This window comes from Taudactylus pleione, unplaced genomic scaffold (assembly GCF_031769625.1).
Source record: "Taudactylus pleione unplaced genomic scaffold, aTauple2 ptg000199l, whole genome shotgun sequence".
Lineage (NCBI taxonomy): Eukaryota > Metazoa > Chordata > Amphibia > Anura > Myobatrachidae > Taudactylus > Taudactylus pleione.
The window spans coordinates 4,600,156-4,624,921 of NW_028284601.1; the positions used below are offsets into that span (position 1 = coordinate 4,600,156).

The following is a 24,766-nucleotide window of genomic DNA, read 5'->3' on the forward strand; positions in this document are numbered from 1 at the left end:
GCATTTTCGACCGTCAGCTTCCTGACTGCATCGCTTACAAACATCCCCTTGTCTCTACTTCAGGTCTAAGCACTACTGCATTACCCAGACACAAAAACAGCAAAACCATGTTTACCAATAATGCTCAATAACACTCAGCTCACGGCCATAGAATGGGAAGGTGCATCAATTTCCCCAGCCTTGTATCTCAGGCACAAATTAGCTGACACAGAGAGAGAAGTATCAAAGCTTCTAAAGAGGACTGGCGGAGAAGTTTCCCATAGCAACCAATCAGCTTCTAGCTACCATTTTATATGTACTTTACAAATGAAAGCTAGAAGCGGATTGGCTGCTATGGCAACACCTGCATTTGTCCTTTTTAGAAGGTGTGAAACATTTTCCCCTGTGTGTCTGATACAAATAGCCTCACGCTGGCCGATAGCTTACCTGCTGAACCTCCGAGTTACCTCCATTAAGGATAGAAATTCCAAGCTTGAGCGTTGAGGAGACCATGGACCCTGGCTCACCTATGAGAGAAAACCACTCATGAGCAGAGTAGGATAGAGAACCGAACCAACACAGAGAGCAAACCTCCTGCAGGTAAATCTTGTACTGTGTCAGACTGTTCCCTTCTCACCTTTACATGCACTAATCATCTGCAAGACCATCTCTGCAGCACCACGGTTATGGAGACGAGACTGCTGGTATAACAGCTTCTGTTTCTCCATCTCCTTCTCCTGTGAGCAGAGGAGGCAGCTGGTTAATAGGGATGTTGAAGACAGCAAACCTGATGATGGGGCTTATGCAGGGGCGGACCATCCCGGTTACATCAGGTAAGCAGCACATTTCCCCAGGGCTAAAAATATGGACAGACTCGACAGAATCTCGCCACAGCTTGCATCGCACAGGCTATTAAATAAGCCCCAGATGTTAAACAACCCGACCGATAGATTAGGATTACAGTGATTTTGAAGTATACAGTACCTGGAAGGTTGAGGTATAAAGATCTATCAACAACTTTAAAGAATGTACACAATATGCACTATATGACGTTCCCTATGACTGAGTGATCACAGTGATGTGGCAGGGGTGGCAATAGATGAGGAAGCCTAAACATAATTATACAGTGGAACATACTTCAAATGTAAGTTCAGTTTCCTCTTCCTCATCTGCTTCGGCTTCTCCTTCCTCCTCCATGTGACAACTCTGATGGGATCAAGAATACAATTATCATTTAATAATTAAATAATCAATATAAATATTATACCCTAAATGATCTCTTAGTAGTGATGTATACAGTGATATCACTACCTCTCTGTGTCCTGATGATTAGGTGTATAGATCTGATCATTTTACTCTAGGTGAGATGTTACCAGTGATGTCACTACCTTTTTGAGTCCTGGAGATCTGGTGTATAGGACTGGTCACTATACTATAAGTGAGATGTTACCAGTGATGTATACAGTGATATCACTATCTCTGTGTCCTGATGATTAGGTGTATAGATCTGATCATTATACTGTAGGTGAGATGTTACCAGTGATGTATACAGTGATATTACTACCTCTCGGTGACCTGGTGCATAGAACTGATCATTCACTATACTGTAAGTGAGATGTTACCGGTGATGTATACAGTGATATCACTACCTCTCTGTGTCCTGATGATTAGGTGTATAGATCTGATCATTTTACTCTAGGTGAGATGTTACCAGTGATGTCACTACCTTTTTGAGTCCTGGAGATCTGGTGTATAGGACTGGTCACTATACTATAAGTGAGATGTTACCAGTGATGTATACAGTGATATCACTATCTCTGTGTCCTGATGATTAGGTGTATAGATCTGATCATTATACTGTAGGTGAGATGTTACCAGTGATGTATACAGTGATATTACTACCTCTCGGTGACCTGGTGCATAGAACTGATCATTCACTATACTGTAAGTGAGATGTTACCGGTGATGTATACAGTGATATCACTACCTCTCTGTGTCCTGATGATTAGGTGTATAGATCTGATCATTTTACTCTAGGTGAGATGTTACCAGTGATGTCACTACCTTTTTGAGTCCTGGAGATCTGGTGTATAGGACTGGTCACTATACTATAAGTGAGATGTTACCAGTGATGTATACAGTGATATCACTATCTCTGTGTCCTGATGATTAGGTGTATAGATCTGATCATTATACTGTAGGTGAGATGTTACCAGTGATGTATACAGTGATATTACTACCTCTCGGTGACCTGGTGCATAGAACTGATCATTCACTATACTGTAAGTGAGATGTTACCGGTGATGTATACAGTGATATCACTACCTCTCTGTGTCCTGGAGATCTTGGTGTATAGATCCGATCACTATACTGTAGGTGAGATGCTACCAGTGATGTATATTGTGATATCACTACCTCTCTGTGTCCTGGAGCTCTGGTGTATAGATCTGATCACTATACTGTAGGTGAGATGTTACCAGTGATGTATTGTGATCTCACTACCTCTCTGTTTCTTGGAGATCTGGTGTATAGGACTGATCACTATACTCTAGGTGAGATGTTACCAGTGATGTATACAGTGATATCACTACACCTCTGTGTCTTGGAGATCTGGTGTATAGGACTGATCCCTATACTGTAGGTGAGATGTTACCAGTGATGTATACAGTGATATCACTACCTCTCTGTGTCCTGGAGGTCTGGTGTATAGATCTGATCACTATACTCTATGTGAGATGTATATAGTGATATCACTACCTCTCTGTGTCCTGGAGGTCTGGTGTATAGATCTGATCACTATACTGTAGGTGAGATGTTACCAGTGATGTATACAGTGATATCACTACCTCTCTGTGTCCTGGAGATCTGGTGTATAGATCTGATCACTATACTGTAGGTGAGATGTTACCAGTGATGTATACAGTGATATCACTACCTCTCTGTGTCCTGGAGATCTGGTGTATAGGACTGATCACTATACTGTAGGTGAGATATTACCGGTGATGTTTATAGTGATGTCACTACCTCTCTGTGTCCTGGAGGTCTGGTGTATAGATCTGATCACTATACTCTAGGTGAGATGTTACCAGTGATGTATACAGTGATATCACTACCTCTCTGTGTCCTGGAGATCTGGTGTATAGATCTGATCACTATACTGTAGGTGAGATGTTACCAGTGATGTATACAGTGATATCACTACCTCTCTGCGTCCTGGAGATCTGGTGTATAGATCTGATCACTATGCTCTATATAAGTGATGTTCCCTTTTTGTCCATCAGGAGATATGTTATATGGATTGAACTCCTCATTGAAAATAGCTGCAATTAATGCAGCTTCTAATGTTCTTCTCCAGTTACAATGCAATACAACATAAGTGACATTGTATTTTATACTGTACCTTTGCCATGATATCCGCATATGCCATGTATAAATAGTCTTCATCCAGTTTACTGCGGAGCAAATGATTTATATACTGTAAGTATCTTAGACTTTGGAAAGTTGTAATAAGTAAATAGGTAATGAGTCCCGTCACTCACCTCTTCTCTGTCAGAGCCGTTCTGCTGAAATGAAGGATGAGCTGATGCAGTGGGTCTGGCTTTTTCTCCTCTTCTACCTCCTCTTCCTCCTCCGTCTCTCCGGATTTCTAAGGAATAAGCGCACAACAAAGACCAGCTGAAGATTGTCTATCGCACACAAGAGATTTGCTTATAAAATATGTGCCTGGTCTGGTGAAATCCTGTACTAGACTCTGGCATTGCTTTGTTCTCAGATCATCAAGCAAATACCTATCCCTGTTACAGATACTCACAGCCAAGTCGTCAATCATCCTGTCTTCAAAGTCATGTTCCTCACTCACTATCCAGGCTTGTTTGTATCCTTCCAGGAACATATTGCAAGCCCGATGCCTGCAACACAGAGAAAAGAATATGCGTAACTATGGAATGTGGTTACTATTATGTAGACTTTTTAAGTTCGCGAACAGTAATTAATTATGAACATTTTACTTACAGTAGTTGCAAAATAAGTATATAGCAGCCTATAAACAATTAGCTTTTATCCTGTGCAGGATAGATAATGAAATGAAGTATCTGATTGGTTTCTATCATTTAGTGCAAATTGGTAATGTTCTCTAAAGCTGGACAAATGTAGGTAAAGTATGGGCATTTACAGAGACAAATACGTACATTATGCGCAATCAGCACATATAGGGCCTGATGCACCTTTTTTGCGTAAAATGTTAATGCTGTCCACGCACACAAAAAAGTCTTACGCTTTCATCCGTATGCATATTCGGTCATCATTTTTCGTCCTTTTTTATTTTTTTCTCTAATACTTTTTGTTTAATCCCTGAGCAAGGGACCTATTTACTAAGCAACGGGTTTTCAAAACCGTTGTGTTTTCAACGCTTTTGCCCACTGGATTTAAAATGCTAAAGATGAAATGTAAAACACTCCTGCTTTTGTATTCAATATTATTCCCATTGTAAATCCTGCAGGCCAAAACTGCTGCTTATTAATTATTCCTATCCACAATGGATTATGCATAAGTTGGTTTTATTATGAAATGTTCCAAAAGGGGGAGTAAGAGAATATCACCAAAAGCAATCTGAGGTGGCACATCGATAATGGCTCTGCGCACTCACCATAAATCTGGAATGGCTCTATAGCAGATGATACGCCTACTAACAGACATATATATGTGTTTCTGCAGGTATGCATGAGCTGCATTGAGAACACCCTCTCACTGTTACTACAAGGAAACTAGCTGAAACGCATTGGTACTTATTCTTTAGCTTAACGAACACATGGTAAAGTCATACAAATCCGTGGCTGCAATTTACAGTACGCACCTGGGTAGGTTATACAGGGGTGTCATCCGGAAACAGGCCACTACAGCACGTCGACGTTGTTTGGAAAGTAGCTTGTGCCAAACCGCTTTCTTGGATTTAAAGGGGTGCTCAGTCTGGTAATATAAGGGGGTATTAGTCACAGGAAGCAGGTGAAGAAGACAAAAGGAAAACAAATTGAAGAGCTGGGCAATGGTTCACTCTTTTAGCATTTTTTTTTCTTTTTTTTTTTTACAGATGCTCAAAGTTACTCACTAGTTCCAGATGAAAGAGCACAGCTGAGACCTCCTGCACACGTTTCACAATCTTCTCTGGACTGTTGGAGTCCTCTGCTTTACCTGACATTTTATTATAAAGAGCCATCTGCCAGCGCATTGAGGAATTCTCACACTGAATGGGGTGGAGAGATGGGAAAGGAGAAAGGGACTATTAATAAGAGAGAAGACAACCAACAATGGCAGAGATAGAAAGAGAGGTAAAGCCAATATGAAGGCTCACAACCTTAACTAGCATTTTGAAAATTTAAATAGGTTTCTGAAGCCTCAGTCCAATGTTATAGAAATCACTATGACAGTCAAAACTACAGGATCCTCCTCAGCTTCTGATTTACAATATGCTGATCAATTTAGAAGATTTGATTAGCATATCAGTCCAGAGGAGTAATGTTTGATAACAAAAAGACAAACAAGTTTAAGGTATTGTAATGAAACAATAAATTAGACCTGTCGTGGATTGGATAATAAGATGAATCTTAAATAATAATAATAATAATAATAATGCGTATAGCAATAAAAGTTAAAGTTATGCAAACATCTCTAATAAAATGTAAAGATGAATTAGGGAATGGAGTTCTAAATGTTCCAACCTAATAACAGTTAAGGGAAAGTATGGACTCTACGGATAGGAAACGTTAATCCCTAGGAGAGACAGGGAAGCTGAGAGTAGGGCCATACAAGGTATCTGGGGCTCAAAGTGCAGGGGAGATGTAACCATACCCCAAGATGGTGCAGGCACGCCACCCATTAGGGCTTATCTAGCATTGATGCCCCCAATGGGGTGTAGTCATTCCTTTACTTATTACCCTGGCCCAAATGATCTGTTCGTGGTTATTTTGACAGGATTTATGGCTCCTGCCCTTCTATCAAAAGAACCCCTTCCTGGAGATGACTATCAAAGGCGGCAGGATTTACCAGGTGTCTCCTTCCCCACTTCCCCTATTTAACATATACAGCAGTGGTAAAGGTATTGATTACTAATACAAGCTCAGATTGGCATGAGCCAAGTGTGCCCACAGGAAAAAATGCTTTATTATTTAAGAAAAGCCTTTGTTCAGTTTTTTTTTTTTATATATTTTGTTTTGTTGATAATTTATTTTACTTAGAGATTAGCGTCACGATTTTCCCTTAGATCTTCCTGTCGAGTTCGGGTCTTAGAACAAAGCTATCTGGAGATCCCAGCTCTCACTAGTTTTGGCTTGCATATGATTTAAACGTTAGCCAAAATTACATGAGAATCGAGATTTCCAACCAGCTGACGTGTAGCCTCTGAAATAAGACGTGTAACTTCACACTGAGGGCCTGATTCTGTAAGGAACGTAATTGCAAAGCTGCACTCAGGCATCCCTTAATCGAGTTGCGTTGTTCAACGCAGCATCGGTTAATGTGCCTACCATCGTCCGGCTGCGTTGACCCATAGGGTCCCGCAGCCGGCTGCCGCAGTTTAGAGGAAGAGGCCAGGAAATCTCTGTCACCCGACGGAGATCCTGGCCTCTTTCATCCCCCCCCCCAACAGCGGCGACACACCTCAGTTTTGGGTAAAGGAGGCTGTTGCCGCCCCCTCCCCGCCCCTAAACAGCAGTAGACTGTCAATCACTGACAGTCTGCTGCCAGTTTGCAAGCGGACTCGCAGACCAGTTCTGCACCTGCGCAGAACGGGTCTGGCGCCTGCGCAGACTCCCCAACATCGGGAATTTGCATTCAGCAGTGCACTAGTGTGCACTGCTAAATCAAGCCCTGAGATCCCAACTTGGTGTGAAGATCTGAGGAAAAACTGAGGTGCTCCTCCCTGGTTTTATTTTTCTAAAACATATTTTTGCAAAATAAGAAATTTTTTCCTATTGAAACTGGAACTAGAAACCCAAGTTCAGGCTTCGCCCAGTTCCAGTATACAAATGGGAGTCAGGACATAAGCTCATGCATGATCTGATTGACGAATGACTGGCCGTCGAGTGGTATGACTACTCTTAAGGTGGGTACACATTTGCCGACCGCCCAATATGACGGGCGATTGTGCCGATGAATGATATATCGGGATCAGATGACATATCGTCTAATGTAACTGGCTTTACCGTTGCCCACCAGTGTAGCTAAGCTTTACTGAGCTGTCACGTTGACATATTTTTTGATTAATTCAAATTTTAGTTCTGCCAATTTAAGTGGGTTCTTGACAAACAGAACCCTTTGTCTGGCAATAAAATTGTGTCTGGAGAGTAAAAATTATTAATCATAAATGTTACATATGATTAACATTAATAACAAAGCAGACAGATGTTGATCTATCCTGCATAAAAAAAGAGCACAATATTGAATTTTTCAAGCCTGCCATATTATGTAATTCAATCAGCCAATCGCATTGCACAATAACTGTCCAGTATGATGCATCATGGTAGTTTTACATAGGAATAACATGTGAATGAATTGTAGACTACTGCAGGCAAATCTCACATTTTACGTGGCATGAAAATGAAACACAATATTAAATGGGATCCTGTGATGCTATACATCTGCATGTACTTACCTTGCCCTGCAGGTGGAGGTTATCCTGCAAAAACTCCCTGACTTCTTCATCTGTATCTTTCTGTAGATAAATATATAATGGTGTATTATGGTGTATGAGATTATATATATATATATATATATATATATAATTTATTTACTGATATAGAAAACTCCCCAAGCATATCACACCCACCAGTGAATAGCGTGTCTTGGCCAATGTAATCAGCTCCTGGTCAGTCGGTGAACACATGTTCAGCCCAATTGGAAGCATCTTCTTCAGTGTGGCCACAATGAGCGACGTTTGTACAGAGTAACGGTCCCCACGGCGTTTTTTCTTTGTGCGCTCTTGGTCGGAGCCGCCCGACTAAAGTGGGTAAAGAAAGTCAGGTCATTTTAACGTGGAGTACACACTGCATTTTGTGGACATACAGGGTGCATGCAACGCAGCTGTGTTGTGTTTTTCCTCGTAAACCTGAGGGAACAACAATCGTATTAATGGCCAACCACCAACCACTGCAGGCATCAGCTCCATATACATCCAGCCCCCAGTTGAAATTTGCCAAGTGTCTACTGACTAAACAAATTCTGCCAAGTACCAGGTTTTGGCCAAAGACCAGAGCTCACCAAGTGTCGCCTCATGAGGACTAAATCTACACGGGCCCTTTTACGGTATATGAAACATGTAAATAAATAGACATGAAGGCCTGTACAGGAAATGCGCTTCTCCAGAAAATAAATTGAAATGTATTTATGGACTTAATTCCTGGCCCCAGTGATCCCTATGGGGTATATGTACTAAGCCTTGAAGAGAGATAAAGTGGACGGGGAGAAAGTGCCAACCGATCAGCTCCTAACTGTCATTTTTCAAACACAGCCTGTAAAGAGTCAGTTAGGAGCTGACTGGTTGGTACTTTATCTCGATCCACTATATCGCTCTCCAAGGCTTAGTACATATACCCAATAGTAGCTTCTCTTGTACCAAAAAATGCGATCATAATTCAGACATGTGGGCCGTATTCATTAGTTTCGCATCCACGAAAGTTCCGCCAACCCGACTTTTTGCCTACATCGCTTGTTTTGGATGCGAAAATGTATCGTGCGCGTCCCCACTTTTCGCAAAATTGAATTACTAAACAGGCGCAAACGGCGAATGCAGAACAGGTGGAAAGTGCTGTCATAATTGGGGAAATCAGTCTGTACCCCAAAAAATTGTGCACTCACATTGGGGATCAATGTGTGTTCCAATAGCCCTAATAAAACTATTTGGGGTACTGAAGTTGTTTAAAATCCTTGTTATTGGTGTCCTTGCAAAAGTGGTGAAGAATGGCATTAAGCAGTATTTTTGGTGAAAATAAGTAGTCTTGTCAAATTTGGGGTACTTGAAAATGGGTACTAGCATATTTTAATGTCTCTAAAGTGAAGTTTTAGTAAAAGTTAAATTCCTCCTGCATACAAGCATCAGCAATCCCTAAAACACTTGGCCCCTTTTTAGAGCACCCCCAGAAGCTTATTTCGATAGTTTTTAAAGTTGTCCCCCCACTTTTTTAATTTTCACCCCAAATTTCTAGGGTATTCCAGGTTTTCTTTTTTATTTCTTTTTTTTGGGTGAATTGACCTTAGGGGGGGGGTGTACCAAGGGTTCTGAGTGGTTTTCCAACATCTGCACCCCAATATATAGATTTTGCCCTCTTTTGCTCCTGCTATTCTGTGGAGAAAAAGTATCGCCTATTTCAGTGCATTGACTTTTCGCATAGGCGAAAACGGAATGGAATTGAATACGTAGAAAATTTTTCAGGCAAAATTTTCGCAAAAAAAAAAATGAGCGAAAACGGCTTTTCGCTCCTAATTGAATACGGCCCACAGTCGGTGGGCAGCTTCTTATGAAATTATTGCGAAATATTATAACATCACTAGGAAATCTGTACATTTCTCATGTACAAGTATTGATCACCAACATCGTAGTCAACTGGGATAGACTCATTCTGATATCATAATGTTGGATTCAATTGCGCAATACTGGGAATATGTATAATTTCATCATTTAGTGTACAGGCCACAGACGAGACAGCACATAATGTATCCTGGACGTTTAACTTACAAGACTAACACTGACCCGACATAAAGTAATGGGTGGAGTTTTATAGTTGAAAAATAAAACACAGAACACATGTTATAGCATGGCCAGATGGAAATCAAATTGAGACAAGACACGTTTTAGTTTCATACCAAATATATAATTAATTTTAGGTAAAGATACAGATGCACAGATGTGGGTGAGTACAAATGGTACAAATTTAAGGAGGTTTTGGATGTAGAGAGGGACATACATATACATGGATGTAGAGATAGATATGAAGATGAAATGATGGATATAGGAGGACATAAGGGTACATATGAGGACATAAATACGATGGGTGGAGAGGAGAACACCATGATTGTGACTGTGGAGGACAACAAAAGATGCCTAATTATTGAGAAGGACATCAGTCGTAGGTGTAGAACAATAAAAAGATAAGACAAGATAAAGAGTAGCACATAAAGGTACCTCACATTAGTTTCACACATTTCCATGGACAGTTCGATGTTGAACAGGCAAAGTACGTCATGCACAGTGTCATCTGTGTGGTCCTTGATAGAATCATCATGAGCTGTTTTTGCATTGTAGTTAAAATAACATTTTTCGCCTTTCAAATACCCCCTTTTTCAGTAAATGTTAACTTATAAAGTTAAGAGAATAGGTGTAAATAAGGGACTGTATCCAATAAAGAGAATAAGAGGATTTGTTGCCTGCAGCAGGTCAATACTGATATACTGTAAAGGGACACGCTGAGTGCCAACAAAAAAATTAGGAACAAATCTTTAAACTTTGGGTTTCAACATTATGGTCAGTGGCCAATTATGACGTAGATGTGGGAGAGAACATAAAAATGCTTTAATGAGGAAAAAGATGTAAAGACGCACAATAGAAAGATTTGTGAAAATAGAATTGCCAGGAAGATGCATGGATAAAAGGGGAGTAAAGAGGATGCAAGGGTGGAGAGATCAACATGAACAAGCATGGATGAACAAGAGGGCATGGACATGACTGGATGAAGAGTATTACATGAATGAAAACGGCATGAACAGGTATGGATGATAGCACATAACCATGCATGGATGATGGGTAGGTCATGAACATGCATGGATGATGGGTAGGTCATGAACATGCATGGATGATAGGTAAGACATAAACATGCATGGATGGGTAGGACATGAACATGCATTGATGCAAAGGAGGACATGAACATGCATGGATGATGAGTAGGACATGAACATGCATTGGTGATGGGTAGGATATGAACATGCTTGGATGATAGATAGGATATGAACATGCATGGATGACAGGTAGGACATAAAAATGCATGGATAATAGGTAGGACATGAACATGCATGGATGATGGGTAGGACATGAACATGCATGGATAATGGGTAGGACATGAACATGCATGGATGATGGGTAGGACATGAACATGTATTGATGAAGAGGAGGACATGATCATGTATGGATTATAGGTAGGACATGAACATGCTGGACGATAGGTAGGACATGAACATGCTGGACGATAGGTAGGACATGAACATGTATGAATGATAAGTAGGATATGAACATGCATGGATGATGGGTAGGACGTGAATATGTATTGATGAAGAGGAGGACATGAACATGTATGGATTATAGGTAGGACATGAACATGCATGGACGATAGGTAGGATATGAAAATGTATGGATGATAAGTAGGATATGAACATGCATGGATAATGGGTAGGACATGAACATGTATAGATGATTTGTAGAACATGAACATTTATAGATGATAGGTAGGACATGAACATGCATTGATGAAGAGGAGGACATGAACATGCATGGATGATGGGTAGGACATGAACATGTATAGATGATTGGTAGGACATGAACATACATGGATGATGGGTAGGACATGAACATGCATGGATGAACTGGAGGACAGGAACATGCATGGACAAAAAGAACATAACATGCATAGATGAGTAGTACATGAAGATGCATGAATGAAAATGTTGATCTGAAAATACATGGATGAAGAGTAGAATATGAAGATAATGGTGATGAAGTGGAAGACTACAGGGTGTATGGATAAAGATGACATAAAAAGCAGATGGTATCCAAATATAGGATATTATTTCATACAGTCTCTTTTTATGGATAGAGGAGAACACAATGATATGGATGCAAAGGGATAAATAATGATTTGCAGCTATGGAGAAAGATATATGTATGGAAGTGGAGATGGAAATAATGTTACATTGACTTTGGCATTTGTAACAAAAATTGTCCGCAGTCGAGAACATGAAGATAAACAGATGTAAAGTATGACATAAAGTACAGATGACTAAACAAAAGTAAACACATTTGAGACATAAAGAATATGACACTGTAACTACGCATAAAGTCACACGAAGAAAGAATGTAGGAGGAGGTGATAATAAAGATCCATGGATATGAGTAGCATAAATACAAGATGGGATCCACAAGGAATCATCCTATACACCCTCCGGTACTTAATCTAAAATCAAAGACACACATAAACTGTGGCTTATTCTGCCGCAGCTAGTGCTACATGCGGGCAATTGGTTATGTAGTGTCAACTTATACTGCATACCTTACATTCATAAAATGTATTTTCCTTCTGTGTTGTGTAAATATCTACAGTATGTACCATAATAAACTTTTTTTCTGATATTATTATGCCCTAAAACAAAATGAGCAACATAAATCTGGTGGCCAATCTAGATCTTAGCTGGTCGGAGTTGTCTCTCTGGTGAACTTGTAAGAGAACTTCTGGCCTGGAACATTAGCCTAGTGGGCTACTACCATGCCAACAGACCTCACACACATCAATGTGGTAGTACAACATATGTTGGGTGTTAAGTACAGGCCCATATGAAGTCTAATTGACCACAAGAGAATACTGACCCTGTGGGAGCACAACGTGTGTAACATCTGTAAATACAATCTTTATGTAGTCGCTAATGTTTTTGTGTGGATTACATTATTATATTTTTGCACAGGACTGCATCTTCTGTAATGGGTGAGCACTGGCAGGATGACAATGTAATACTTCAAAGCTTCACAACAAAACAGCCTCCCCCCCTCCCAAACAGACGCAGAGATCACAGGAAAGCAATTCCAAGAGCAGATCTCAGAGGGGTGCAGTCTTCCTGCCCCCCAACCTCACCCACATCTGTGCCCTCACTCTGTGCCAACACATTCTGCGTGCCATGTGTTGCTATGGCAGAAAACACACAGCCACTAACGTCTCTGAAAGGCGTACAGAGAACATGCAATATCTTCTGTCTAACTGCCCTCCTCTCACATTCTTAAAATGACTCCGTCAACACGTCTACTGCGGGAAAGATCTGCAGAACATTGTTCAGTATAACTATTATCAAACCTAACAGGGCCACACTATTGGATATTAATAAATAATGTGCATCACTAAACTAAATGAAACAATGGAAAATGTTTGTGTTTTTACACATTATATATATATATATATATATAATTATATATATATATATATATATTTATATTTATTTTATTTTTTTCACATATCTTATTCTTAATGGTCCCATTGCATTCTAGATTTATGACTTTTTCAGTAAAGAATCTTATCTGTTCCATTTTTATATTATTCTTGACTTGAAAAAGCAGAGGGGTGAGTTCAGAAATTCCTAAGGCTTCACAGCTTGCTTAATTGGCTTGGATTCTACTATTGAACAGAGATTTCAATAATACCCTGCAATTTGCTGGTCCCGGCATGATTTCGGCGAGATTGCCGCTAGATTTAAAGCACAAACAACTAGTTTTTGCTTTCAAACTAATTTTTTATTTAAATCTAGTGCCTATCTGTCCGAAATCACGCCCGGGACCAGCAAAGTGCAGCCTATTAAATATAGGCCCTTGACTGCTTTACTGTTTGATCTCTTTATGAGTGACATTAGTGATTAAGTAATAGCCAGTGATTAATTAAACTAATTTTCATGAAAGTTGAACTGTAAAGTCAAATGAACACTGGATTATCTTCATATTTCAAATAGGAAAAAACATAATTGGTGGTTAATCCTTCTTTTTAAAGAACCTGCTTTTAACTTGACTTATGGCCGTAACAGACCCAACAAACATGTCCTGCAAGACCTTTCGGGCAACAGCATGGAAGGAGATCTTGGATTCTTCTGCTAAAACCATCACTGTTTCCTCTTGGAAATGAGCTGCAAGACCGTATAGAGCATGTATGCCAATAGTAACATTGGCTGCCACCTTGAGTGATGCAGAGCACTTCTGGAGGAAACAGTGAAACAGGAGCGAGCGCAGGACAGCCAGACAGAAGGAGCCATGCTTCCCACACAGGCACAGGGCAACACGGCAGCAGCCCCACCACAAGAGAAGAGGACGACTGCTGACCTGGGAGTCTCCAGACTAACAAGGGAACAAAGAGAGAAACACAAGAGTTTGTTACACTATAAACTGAGAACTTACATGATATCAAAGTACAACAATTTATAAACAAAAGGCCCGATTATGCCGACAGCTTGGTAGTGCCAGATGGACACTGTACTAAGACATTCAATTGTGGAATAAATAAAAAGGAGACCAAGGACCAGTAACACCAAAAAACACAACACTATACAAAGAACAATTCCTGACCTACTAAGAAAAGCAACTGGTTTATTCAGGCATGTAGTCTCTGTCCATCGTTGGTTCTCGAGCCATACAAGTAATAAAGAACATTTTCTAGTGTACATTCTACTGCACAAAGAATATTTTTTTAACAGAACAGTTATTATAGGGAGACAGAATTATTTGGTGTTACTTGTCCTTGAAAGGGTGATAAGTAGTCTGTAGAGAAGGTGTTGGGTCCATATTAAAGACAACCATGATAGAGGATGATAATGAGTTAGGAGGCACTAGGACAATGTTCGGGATGGTCAGAGTTACAGTGAGGATATAAAGGTGTCGGAGAGATAGTGAGACTACAGTATGGAGGAATATTGCTCATTACAAACGATGGGACATAGTCTGTGTTAAAAGAAAGAGTGGAAGAAGTATCGTAGTAGGGCAGAGTGTAGGGAACAGCTACATTGACTATTGTACCCACCTTTGACATTTTGCTCTTGCTGTCTGCCGTGAGGAAGGACATGTTGTTGATTTCATTCTGGACCACAAAGTTCTGCTCCTCCCGTTTAAAGTTCTAGCAGAGAAGAAAGATTATCATGCACAACATTGTTAGATACTGTACAGTACTGTCACTGGTGACACCCCCACTCTAAGGAGTGATCTCATGTTGTTATGTCGAAGACTCTTTTAGGCTAGGTGACACTTGTTGGTTTTCTCTAGGCTACAATATATTAGAGGTGTATTGCTCTCTGTAAATGAAATTGTTAGTCATTGACGGTTGTGCCTTAAGATAAGGCAGATAGTTGTCATTTCAGACCTGCACACTTGTCAGAATACAGGTGCCGCCATCGCAACCACCGGAATCCCGAAGGTAAGTACTGGGGTTAGGGTAAGGGGTTAGTCACTAGGGGGAGGGTTGGGTTAGGCTGTGGGTTTAGGTTTAGGCACTAGGCGAGGAAGGTTAGGTTTAAGCACCGGGGAGGGAGGGTTAGGGTTAGGGGTTAAGTTAGGCTTAATTACCTGGGGGCATTGGCATTCTAACCTGGTCGGGATGCCGGCATCGGGATTCTGAACGCCGGCATCCCGAGCACTGGCATCCTGTACCCAACCCCACAGTGGGCTATAGTCATTTGAGAATGTTATCTAATTTGGCTGAGAAAAAGTCTAAGACCACTTTATATAGCCCTGCAGACCAGCGTCTACAGCTTACGTGGGACTTAGACCAGAAGATGAACACTTCTCCAACCATTCGAAACAGCTCTTCCGCATCACAGTTGGGGACTGTCAGCCAGTTTGCCCTGTGAAAACAAAACATATTGTCTACTTTTGTATAGATTTTAATTAAAACTAATTCAGAAAAAAATAAATTTTCAGTTTACAAGGGCATCGTAAAGAATTTTATTTACTAAGCCTTGGATGGAGATAAAGTACCAACCAACCAGCTCCTATCTGTCATTGTTCAAACGCAGCCTGTGATATGGCAGCTAGGAGCTGTTCGCCAGGTCCTTTATCTCCGTTCACTTGCTAAATAGACCCCTCAGACTGTACGATATATATCTCTGAAGCTAGAAGATACAGGTTCAGCGGATATCTGAAAGAAGACTTCTTCAGGGAAAAGAGGCAAATCTATTGCTATCTTGTTACTTGCTATCTTGCACCACCACTGGCGAGAACAAATTTGTGACATAACAGTCTGATAACATTAACTACGCAACACTGTTTTGTTTTTTTCTTTAACCTTAACGTTTTGTTGTTAACCAGTGCATTGAACGGGTAGCAGTCGGGAAGCCAACGGACGTAATTACGACCGCCGGCTTCCCGACTGTCTAATCCCGGCAGGGGTCTAATGACAGGCGTCGAAATCCCGACGCCTGTCATTAGACCTATGCCGGGAGCCCGACACCCGGCTTACCGATCGAAGGTTAGCCGGGCGCGGACAGTCGCGGGGGGGGGGGTTAGGTTAGGGGCTCCCGGGGGGGATTTAGGGTTAGGCACCCCCGCGGGAGGTTAGGGTTAGGCTAGGGGAATGGGGGGTTAGGGTTATGCACCTCCGGGGGGAAGATAGGGTTAGGCACCCCCCCCCTGTGGGACTTTGATTAAGGCGGTGGGGAAGGAGGGGTTAGGTTTAGGCACTTAGAGGGGGGATTAGGGTTAGGCACTCGGGGGGTAGGTTAGGGTTAGGCGCCCCTAAGGGAGGGTTGGGGGTTAGAATAGGGTTAGTAAATACTTACCTTTGGACGATCGGGATTTTCACCCATGCCATGCAGCTGGTGGTATTATCATACTGATTCCCATTGAAATAACCTCCTATCTATTATAAGGTGGTGAGTTATCTGTAATTTTTTGCCGAGCAATATTAAATCCCAAATCTGTACTGCCAATGGTTTGATGATCTATTACCGTACCTGTTGTTATCTACATAGCGGATAAGCAGAGGGTATAGGGCATAGAGGTCTCTGCAAAGCACAGAGAACTCATCTCTTATGAGAGTCTCTGAATCTTCGGACTCGCTCTTGGCTTCCAGACGTAGCAGCTCCTCCTCTGCAACCACCTTCCCTGCTCGCTTTTTCAGCTTCTCCATGGTGGGAATGAAGTGAGATCGAAGGAGTTCCGGTTTTGCTTTGCTCACAATGGGCTGGGCAAACACTAGTACGGAAGAGAGAGAACATTTGAACGAGAACCACACAGCCCTAACCCACCTACAGCTTGTGAAGGCACACATTGTTCTTCCCACCTATTAAGCTGAACCCAATGTGCTACATACTGCGCTTCTAGAATAAGAAAGTTCCTTTTGGCGCAGGTTCTGCTACTGGAAAAGTCAGCACCACTTGGTAGAAAGATGGAAAAAAGATGCCCAGCGCCAGGGAGTCACACGGGACCTGTTGCACGGAGAAGGGCTGTTTGGTGCGACTGCAGCAATAGTGTATGAGGACACATCTGTACTCGTGAAACACGTAACAGGTTTATGCAATTCTTCCACGTGCCTCCTACAAGCTGATGTTCTCCTACCCACCACTGTGGCATCTGAATCATTCGTCTTCATTTGCGATGAGCTTTGAAATAATCTTGAAGCCATTTAAACCGAATGGCACGGACTTTCTAATTGGTGGAACCTGCGCCAAAAGGAACTTTCTTATTCCAGATTCACCATGATGAGAGGTTCTGGATCCCTATCATTCCTATAATAGGCAGCAGACACTACCAATTGGCTTAAGAGTCCCTTCAGTGAGAGGGCGCGGATCGATTTCTTTAACATACTACGCTTAACAATATCGAACATTATTTCCACACCATAGTGTGTTCTTAGTGGGTTAATTATATTAAACTTATAGCTGAAAACAGAGTTGCCATATAGCTAGTTTTGGCCCTTTCTAAACATGGCCGACATCCCTCAGCCATCAGTTTAGGACAGATGTAAATACTTTGGTCCTGATGAGTCGGCGTAAGTACAATTGCGGATTGACTTGGCGAACAGATTTGATGACAGATCTCTTTGTGAAATTAGCGTTTCTGGGCGGTAACTGGGCGGAGTGTTGTGGGTGTGTAGGCCGACTTCCTGCTCGCCTTGAAATGTGTATATGGAGACGGGACGTATGTCACTGTCGGATCTTTTGCGGCCAGCATGGTGAGGGTATAAAGCTAGGTACCCCCTGTGAGTGACGGTGCGACCCAGCGACGTGGCGAAGCCATGTGGCAATATATTGCATTGCCGTACACGATTTATCATTACATGCTTCATGTAACAACACCACATCACCTAGGAAATCGTTCCGCTGCTTGTGCAGAGCAACCATAGGACTGATGCAATGAACGACGGGTGAAAACTACAGATTGGGGGTACACACTATCCAATGGACATACATATTGGTCGAAAGTACCAAGAGTGCACGATATATGGTATAGTGTGTACTCAGCTTTAGTCCCGTTACTAATGGTGACAGCTAAGGACTAAAAATAAAAAAACCTGGTGGCTGGCGTGGTCTTCGGCAAGAAGACAAGCGGATAATCGACACAGATGGGCAGATAATTGAATCAAGACGAACACTGCCAAAAGGAAAAGCGATCACAGATGAGCCCGGCTCAAAATCAGACCTTAGATCACTATACATCTCTTGCCAAACTACATATACCGGCACATGTTGCCATTGGCTAGAAGGACATGTTGAGATTATATTATTCTCTATAAAAAAATAAACACGATACCTGCAAGTCTCTTCATCCAGGAAGCCTCATCGATGCCCAGGTTGTTCACGACAATGCGCAGGATGTTCCCCAGTAGAGCATTGAGATGCTCAGAGGTCACGCTAGTGCAGCAGGGCGAAGAGTCATCTGGGATATTTTCTGGGCCTCGTTCCCACCAGCGGGGAAGGTAATTACACAGCATGGGTAAGGTCACCTCGATAACATGGGGCATCTCCGTATATCGAGCGCCAGATTCTGCCAACATCCCAATCTCCTTCATCAGGGTACCAAGGTCAGGGATATCTGGGCACATTTCTTCCACAGAGTTGGGGAGACCCAAGACTAAAGGAAATGATAGGGAAATTGGGCATGGAGATTGATGGGAAACCTGAAATTGTTTAGGTTTGTTTTGGATGAGACAAAGCTACAGTATAAGGAACATAGTAATTCCCTTGTTCTCATACTCACTAGCACGTTCCCGGGGGGACTTGGTGGTGTAGACAGAGTAGATGTTATATTCGTTCAGGTGAGGCTCCAAGAAGGCAACAGGCATCGCTGCAGCAAGTCGGGCGAGACACTCCCCCAAAGCTGGACGTTGCCTAAAGATAAGCAAGAATGAACCTTTTAGAACATTCATTAGGGTTATTTTCTACAGAATCCACATGTTGGTCTGATGCTGACGCTTACCTTACCGGCGCCAGAATACCGACGCCGGCATCCTGACCGCCAGGATGCCGAAGATAAGTAGTGGGGTGGGCGGAGGGTTAGAGTTAGGCACTAGGGGGAGGGCTAAGGTTAGGCACTAAGGGGGGAGGGTTAGGTTTAGGGTGCGGTGAGGGGGAGGTTAGGTTTAGGCACTAGGGGGGGAGGTTAGGTGAAGGCACCAGGGAGGTTTAGGTTAGGGAGAGGGGGAGGGTTAGCTACTGACCACCAAGTGTCGGTATGTTAACCCTGTTGGGATCCAGGGGTCGGAAATCTGACCGCCTGGATCCAGTCTGTCCATATTACACACCGATTACGTTGGTGAGTAGACATAGGCATGTTTTTTAGGAAGGTTATATCCGAGAATCGGCTTGGAACTATCATTTTGAGGTCAAATCAAGTCGATATAGGCATAGTTCAATTTGCATATTGAACTCAAATAACAACACCCAATAACAACATCACAGCATTCTTCACAACCAAAAAAATGTATAACAGTATAGAAGAAAGGGAAAAGGCACACAGGGATGCACAGGCTACTTATAGAAAGAAAAACACTCTGAAGAAGGCAAAAGGTGGGAACGTCCCAAGTACAATATTAAAGATGAAAAGAATAAAGGTAATGCTAAGGCAGAGGTGTAGCGTACAGCCATGGCGCCTAGAGCATTCCCACGCTCCGGCATTACAGATTATTAGGGGCTGGCCTTACCCAGCCCTGTCCACACTGTGCCCTACGCTTATCCCTTTGCCCCACGATTATCCTCTCTGTGCCGCCTTTAACCCCTCCCTCATTTCTCTGTGGCTTTCTTTACACCACCCTTATTCGCCCAGTGTGTTACCAGCTGCCCGCCTTCATTCTATAGTTTCCGACTGTAGGGGTAGGGCACTCTGACCGACATTAATAGCTGCTCTGCCCCAGGATAGCCCTGCCTGTTGAGCAGCAATGGCAAGCCCCACCCCAGCCAGGACTGTAGCTAAACATTTTAGTGCCCTGGGCAAGAGATAGCACTGGTGCACCACTGCCCCTATTCCCTGGCCTGGAACAAACTACTACCAATTTGAAAACGTTATTTATAAATGCATTTTTTTTTTAATTATCTATGGGGGAGTCTGACTTGTAATGATTATGTCCCCCACAGCCCTTCTCTTATATATTTAATGATTTTGTCTCTTCCCTCATCCCAACCACTCATCACCCCCACCATTACATAATACATTTAATGGTTTTGTCCACCCCATATCTTTATGTTTTTACTAGCAATGCTATTTTTGGAATCCTCTTTACTGTATTTATAAAGTTTATTAGCACTGGCTGGGGCCGGGCTGAGATCAGTAGTCACAGCGTTTCTTCCAGCCCCTCCTGATCCTAGTCGGTCAGGCTCGTCTTCTCAGGGGCTGAGACGTCTCATTTTCCAGTATCACCAGCACAGCGTCGACGTCACCAGAGGGGAGCCAGCATACGAGAAAATGAGCCAGCAGGATCAAAAGTGTACCAGCTGCCAGGTCGCTTGTGCATCCACCGCAGTGGGCACCCAGCACCTGCAGGCCATCACATTGGCAGAGCAGCTAGACTGAGTTGGGGTGAGCACTGGGCAGCAGTCGTGACGCCTTCAGGATATCATGCCCTAGGTGACGCCACTGTCAACCGTCAGTGAGTGTCACTCAAATGCAGTCGCATAACTAGGGCAGGGTGAGCGGGGCACGTGCCCTGGGCGCCACGGTACCGGCCCGTCCTAGTTAGCCAGTGTAGTGCTGACCGCAGTGAGTGCGGTCAGCACTACACATTTACACAGGACCGGCGCTAGGCTTCCCAGCGCTGGTCCTGTGCTGCACAGGCGAGCCCCTTCCCTCCCCCTGAGCGCTTGCCCAATAGTGCCAGGAGGAGGGTGGCAGGCGGACTCATGCTGTGTATTCTAACACACACATCACCACCAGCGCTGGTGGCTATGTGTGTGTTAATCAGCAGCCAATGAGAGTCAGACAGACTGTAATTGGCTACTGCTGCTGCACACACATCTCCGCCAGCGCTGGCGGCGATGTGTGTGTTAAACAGCAGCCAATGAGAGTCAGATAGACTCTCATTGACTGCTGCAGCGCCCACTGCAAGAGCCGGCTCCCTTCCGGCTCCTGCAGTGGGTAATGGGAGAGACGTCATGACGTCTCTCCCATAATGCAGAGCGCACCAGCCCGGGAGGACTGACGTGCGGACGGCGACGGGAGCCGGAGCATGGATTCAGGAAAGTATTTTTCTTTTATTTATTGTTTTATTTTCAGTGTGTATTTGTCAGGGGGGATGGGGTTTCTATACTGGGGGCACTAATGGGGAACTTATACTGGGGGCACTTATACTGGGGCACTTTTAATGGGGGCACTAATGGAGGGGACTTATACTGGCGGCACTAATGGAGGTGACCTATACTGGCGGCACTAATGGAAGGGACCTATACTAGGGGCACTAATGGAGGTGACCTATACTAGGGGCACTAATGGAGGGGACCTATACTGGGGGCACTTACACTGTGGCACTTTTACTGGGGGCACTAATGGAGGTGACCTATACTAGGGGCACTTATACTGGGGTCACTAATGGAGGGGACCTCTACTGGGGACACTAATGGGGGGAACCTCTACTGGGGGCACTAATGGGGGGAACCTCTACTGGAGGCACTAATGGGGGGGACCTCTACTGGGGCCACTAATGGGGGGGAGACTACTACTGGGGACACTCCATCGGGGACCACTACTGGGGGCACTGCATAGGGGGGCTACTACTGGGGGGCACTGCATAGTGAGGGACTGCTACTGGGAGCACTATATAAGGGGCACTGCATAAGGGGACCACTACTGGGGGTACTGTACAAGGGGCACTACTGGGAGCCTGCATAAGAGGGACCACTACTGGGGACATTGCATACTGGGGGTACTGTACAAGGGGCACTGCTGGGGGCCTGCATAAGGGGCTCCATTTTTACATTTGCCCTGGGCTCCAAATACCCTAGTTACGCCACTGCTCAAAAGGCACACATGATCCCGAGGGGCATCTTCAGAGAGTCTATGATGCTGCCCGTTGGGATCACCGCAGTGCACACACTGACTATAGTGTCTGTGTGTGTGGTCTATGGCTGCTTGGATAGCCCGGACGTGACCGTCACTGCCGTTGGCGCCTGGAGCACCTACTCAAGACGCTCCACCCTCCCCATGCCCCTGTGTTTAGGATTATATATATATAATAAAATCAAGTGCTGATAGGAGAGACAGACAGATAAGGAGAAGAGAGAGATGAAGGAAGAAAGGAGGAGAAAAAGAAGGGGGTGGGGAGTGCTGAGGAGATAGAGGAGGAAAGGGAGAGAGGAAAAACCCACTCAGTGCCAGGGACAACATTCTGGGGGCATATTCAATTATGTGCGAATTAACCAAAACGGGTCCTGGTGGTTTCTGCGCAGTACCTACAGAAGGCAGATTCTACTTGCATCCTATGGAGGCGTACAGAATCTGCCTACTGTAACATGCGTAACAATGCAAAACGTGACCTGCCTCCTAGTGACAAACAGTTATCATTAAGGCACATTAGGACAGAGGGCCTGATTCAGAGGCGCTCGCTCTTTGCGAGCGCTCGCTCTGAATCAGGGCGTTTTTGTTTTTTTTTAATTTCCACCTCCAGGCCACTCACATAGCTGTGGGTGACCACCACACAGCTTGTGCAAGCGGCCTGGCGATGGTCGCGATTATCGCGACCATCGGCATTGCGAGGATACCCTAAGGTAGGGTCTCAGCACTCGCAATGCCGAGTGGACTTCCTGCTCTAATAGAGCATGAAGTCCACTACTGACATCACTCGTGATGTCAGTAGGGCCGCCCACAAATGGCAGGCGTTCCTTCGGGAACGCCTCCGTTTGTACAGCCACCCCCCCTACCCGCCTACAAAACGGGGCGAGCTGACAATCAACATCGACAGCCGCCCCGTTTTGTTGCGAGCCCCGGGAAGCGAGTGAAGTTCTCACTCGTTACGGGGCTTGCGCACGCGCGTAACATGCGCACTGGGCCACCATCGACCCGCTTGCGAGTGCTATGCACTCGCGAGCTGGTCTGAATCAGGTCCAGAGACCATTATGGATGATTATTAAACAAGTTTTCCTTACTTTTCAACGTAGGGGTTCTTAGTGGTCCCCAGAGAGTAGATACTGCACAATGTTCTGTAGCAGGAGACTTGTACATCATCCACTGAAAAGACAGAAGAAGACAACCGGCTAGTATTCTCAACCAATGCCGGGTACACAGTACACGATGTGTGTGTACCCGGTCGACGCACGATGCGATGAACTACATATCGTGCAGTCGTTTGACACCGCACGATCTGGTGAACGACCACACAATATGTTGTTCACCAACCGCATCCACAAACATGGGGTCGTTCATCAAATTGACAGATTGAGCAGCGTGTAGGCTCGATCTATCAATGCAATGAACGAACCCACTGGAGCTCACATGGTCACTCATAGTGGTTACACACTTGCCAATGTGGACGATATGTCGGCCTGATCCGCCGGAACGGGCGACATATCGTCTAGTGTGCACCCAGCTTAAGTCCTCTGTGGCCAACAGGACGAAGTCTACAAAATAACTACAGAAATAGAAATCTATCTGGAAATTTCAGTCCATGCTGGGTTAATGGCAGCCTAGAGAGGGAACTCCAACAATGTAATACAGAACTAAAATACTGCATCAAAAGCACTTGACATGGATCCTCTATGACTTCTAAAGAATCACACGTACATTGATGTAGAAGATACACAGGAACATAATAGAAGATAACAAGGTTTTGAATCCATGACAGAGGTTTGTCGCTCAAAGGTGCTTGTGAGATGACCTAATACAGTAATGGTGCATTGCTGCATAAATTCTGCATCTGAATCCAAATGATTGAGCTTTCTTAGGATTTACTCCCCAACTTACATATGACGTCATCGCCAAACTGGTGCTGTGCAATGTGCTCAAAGAGTGAGGTCAGAACCGGCAAGAGGGCCACTGTGGTGTAATTGATATTCTGGGACACACCCTTGACCTGAGTACGAGACTGTGAAACCTTTCCAAGCTTTAAGTTCTCAACCATCTTCTCTATGTCTTCAGATGCCCCTTCAAAGAAGGAACGCAAACCAGCCTTAACGATCTCTGGGCCAGACTTCATAACTGTCCTGTGAGGAAGAGGTAGGGTGTTAATATCTCAAGTCACATTAGATGGAGGCAAGAAATGTATATCCGAATGGAGAAGAAGAGGAGTGGAACGGAAAAGAGAGAAGAGGTCGATACAGGAGTCATTTTGTAGGCAGATGGTCATATTTATGTTCACTAAAGTCTTTATATTATGAGGATGTAAAGATCTGTGTACTGAACATGTCTGAATGTCCCAATAGTAGGCTTGATGAGTATATACTTACCTGGCATCAAGAGATCGAGCCAAAATATGTAGGCAGTTGACAACTGCTGGGGCGTCAGTTCCTGAGGAAACACGGAATACTTCATTTTATGGGCAATAAAGATCATTAATGCAAGCCAAACAAATCTCAAACATAAATGGCCCCATCA

The 24,766-nt window shown here is 43.6% G+C and overlaps 1 protein-coding gene across 7 annotated transcripts in view; it reads right to left on the reverse strand.

Annotated features, from left to right (window-relative positions):
* The window catches only part of RYR1 (ryanodine receptor 1), a 211,666-nt gene that overhangs the window by 41,527 nt on the left and 145,373 nt on the right, over positions 1-24,766 (reverse strand). For 4 of the 7 annotated variants that reach the window (XM_088477047.1, XM_088477044.1, XM_088477042.1 and 1 more), the window contains exons 62-80: positions 24,619-24,679; positions 24,137-24,375; positions 23,323-23,404; positions 18,950-19,080; positions 18,503-18,823; positions 16,705-16,945; positions 15,510-15,597; positions 14,781-14,873; positions 14,087-14,101; positions 7,799-7,969; positions 7,625-7,684; positions 5,084-5,218; positions 4,832-4,944; positions 3,791-3,887; positions 3,519-3,625; positions 3,380-3,431; positions 1,117-1,185; positions 617-716; positions 427-506 (exon numbers count right to left, since the gene is read on the reverse strand). In XM_088477047.1, coding sequence (XP_088333173.1) covers positions 427-506; positions 617-716; positions 1,117-1,185; positions 3,380-3,431; positions 3,519-3,625; positions 3,791-3,887; positions 4,832-4,944; positions 5,084-5,218; positions 7,625-7,684; positions 7,799-7,969; positions 14,087-14,101; positions 14,781-14,873; positions 15,510-15,597; positions 16,705-16,945; positions 18,503-18,823; positions 18,950-19,080; positions 23,323-23,404; positions 24,137-24,375; positions 24,619-24,679 — 2,255 coding nt within the window. The remainder of the gene's footprint in view (positions 1-426; positions 507-616; positions 717-1,116; positions 1,186-3,379; positions 3,432-3,518; positions 3,626-3,790; positions 3,888-4,831; positions 4,945-5,083; positions 5,219-7,624; positions 7,685-7,798; positions 7,970-14,086; positions 14,102-14,780; positions 14,874-15,509; positions 15,598-16,704; positions 16,946-18,502; positions 18,824-18,949; positions 19,081-23,322; positions 23,405-24,136; positions 24,376-24,618; positions 24,680-24,766) is intronic. The other 3 variants (XM_088477043.1, XM_088477046.1, XM_088477048.1) reach the window with 1 other exon arrangement.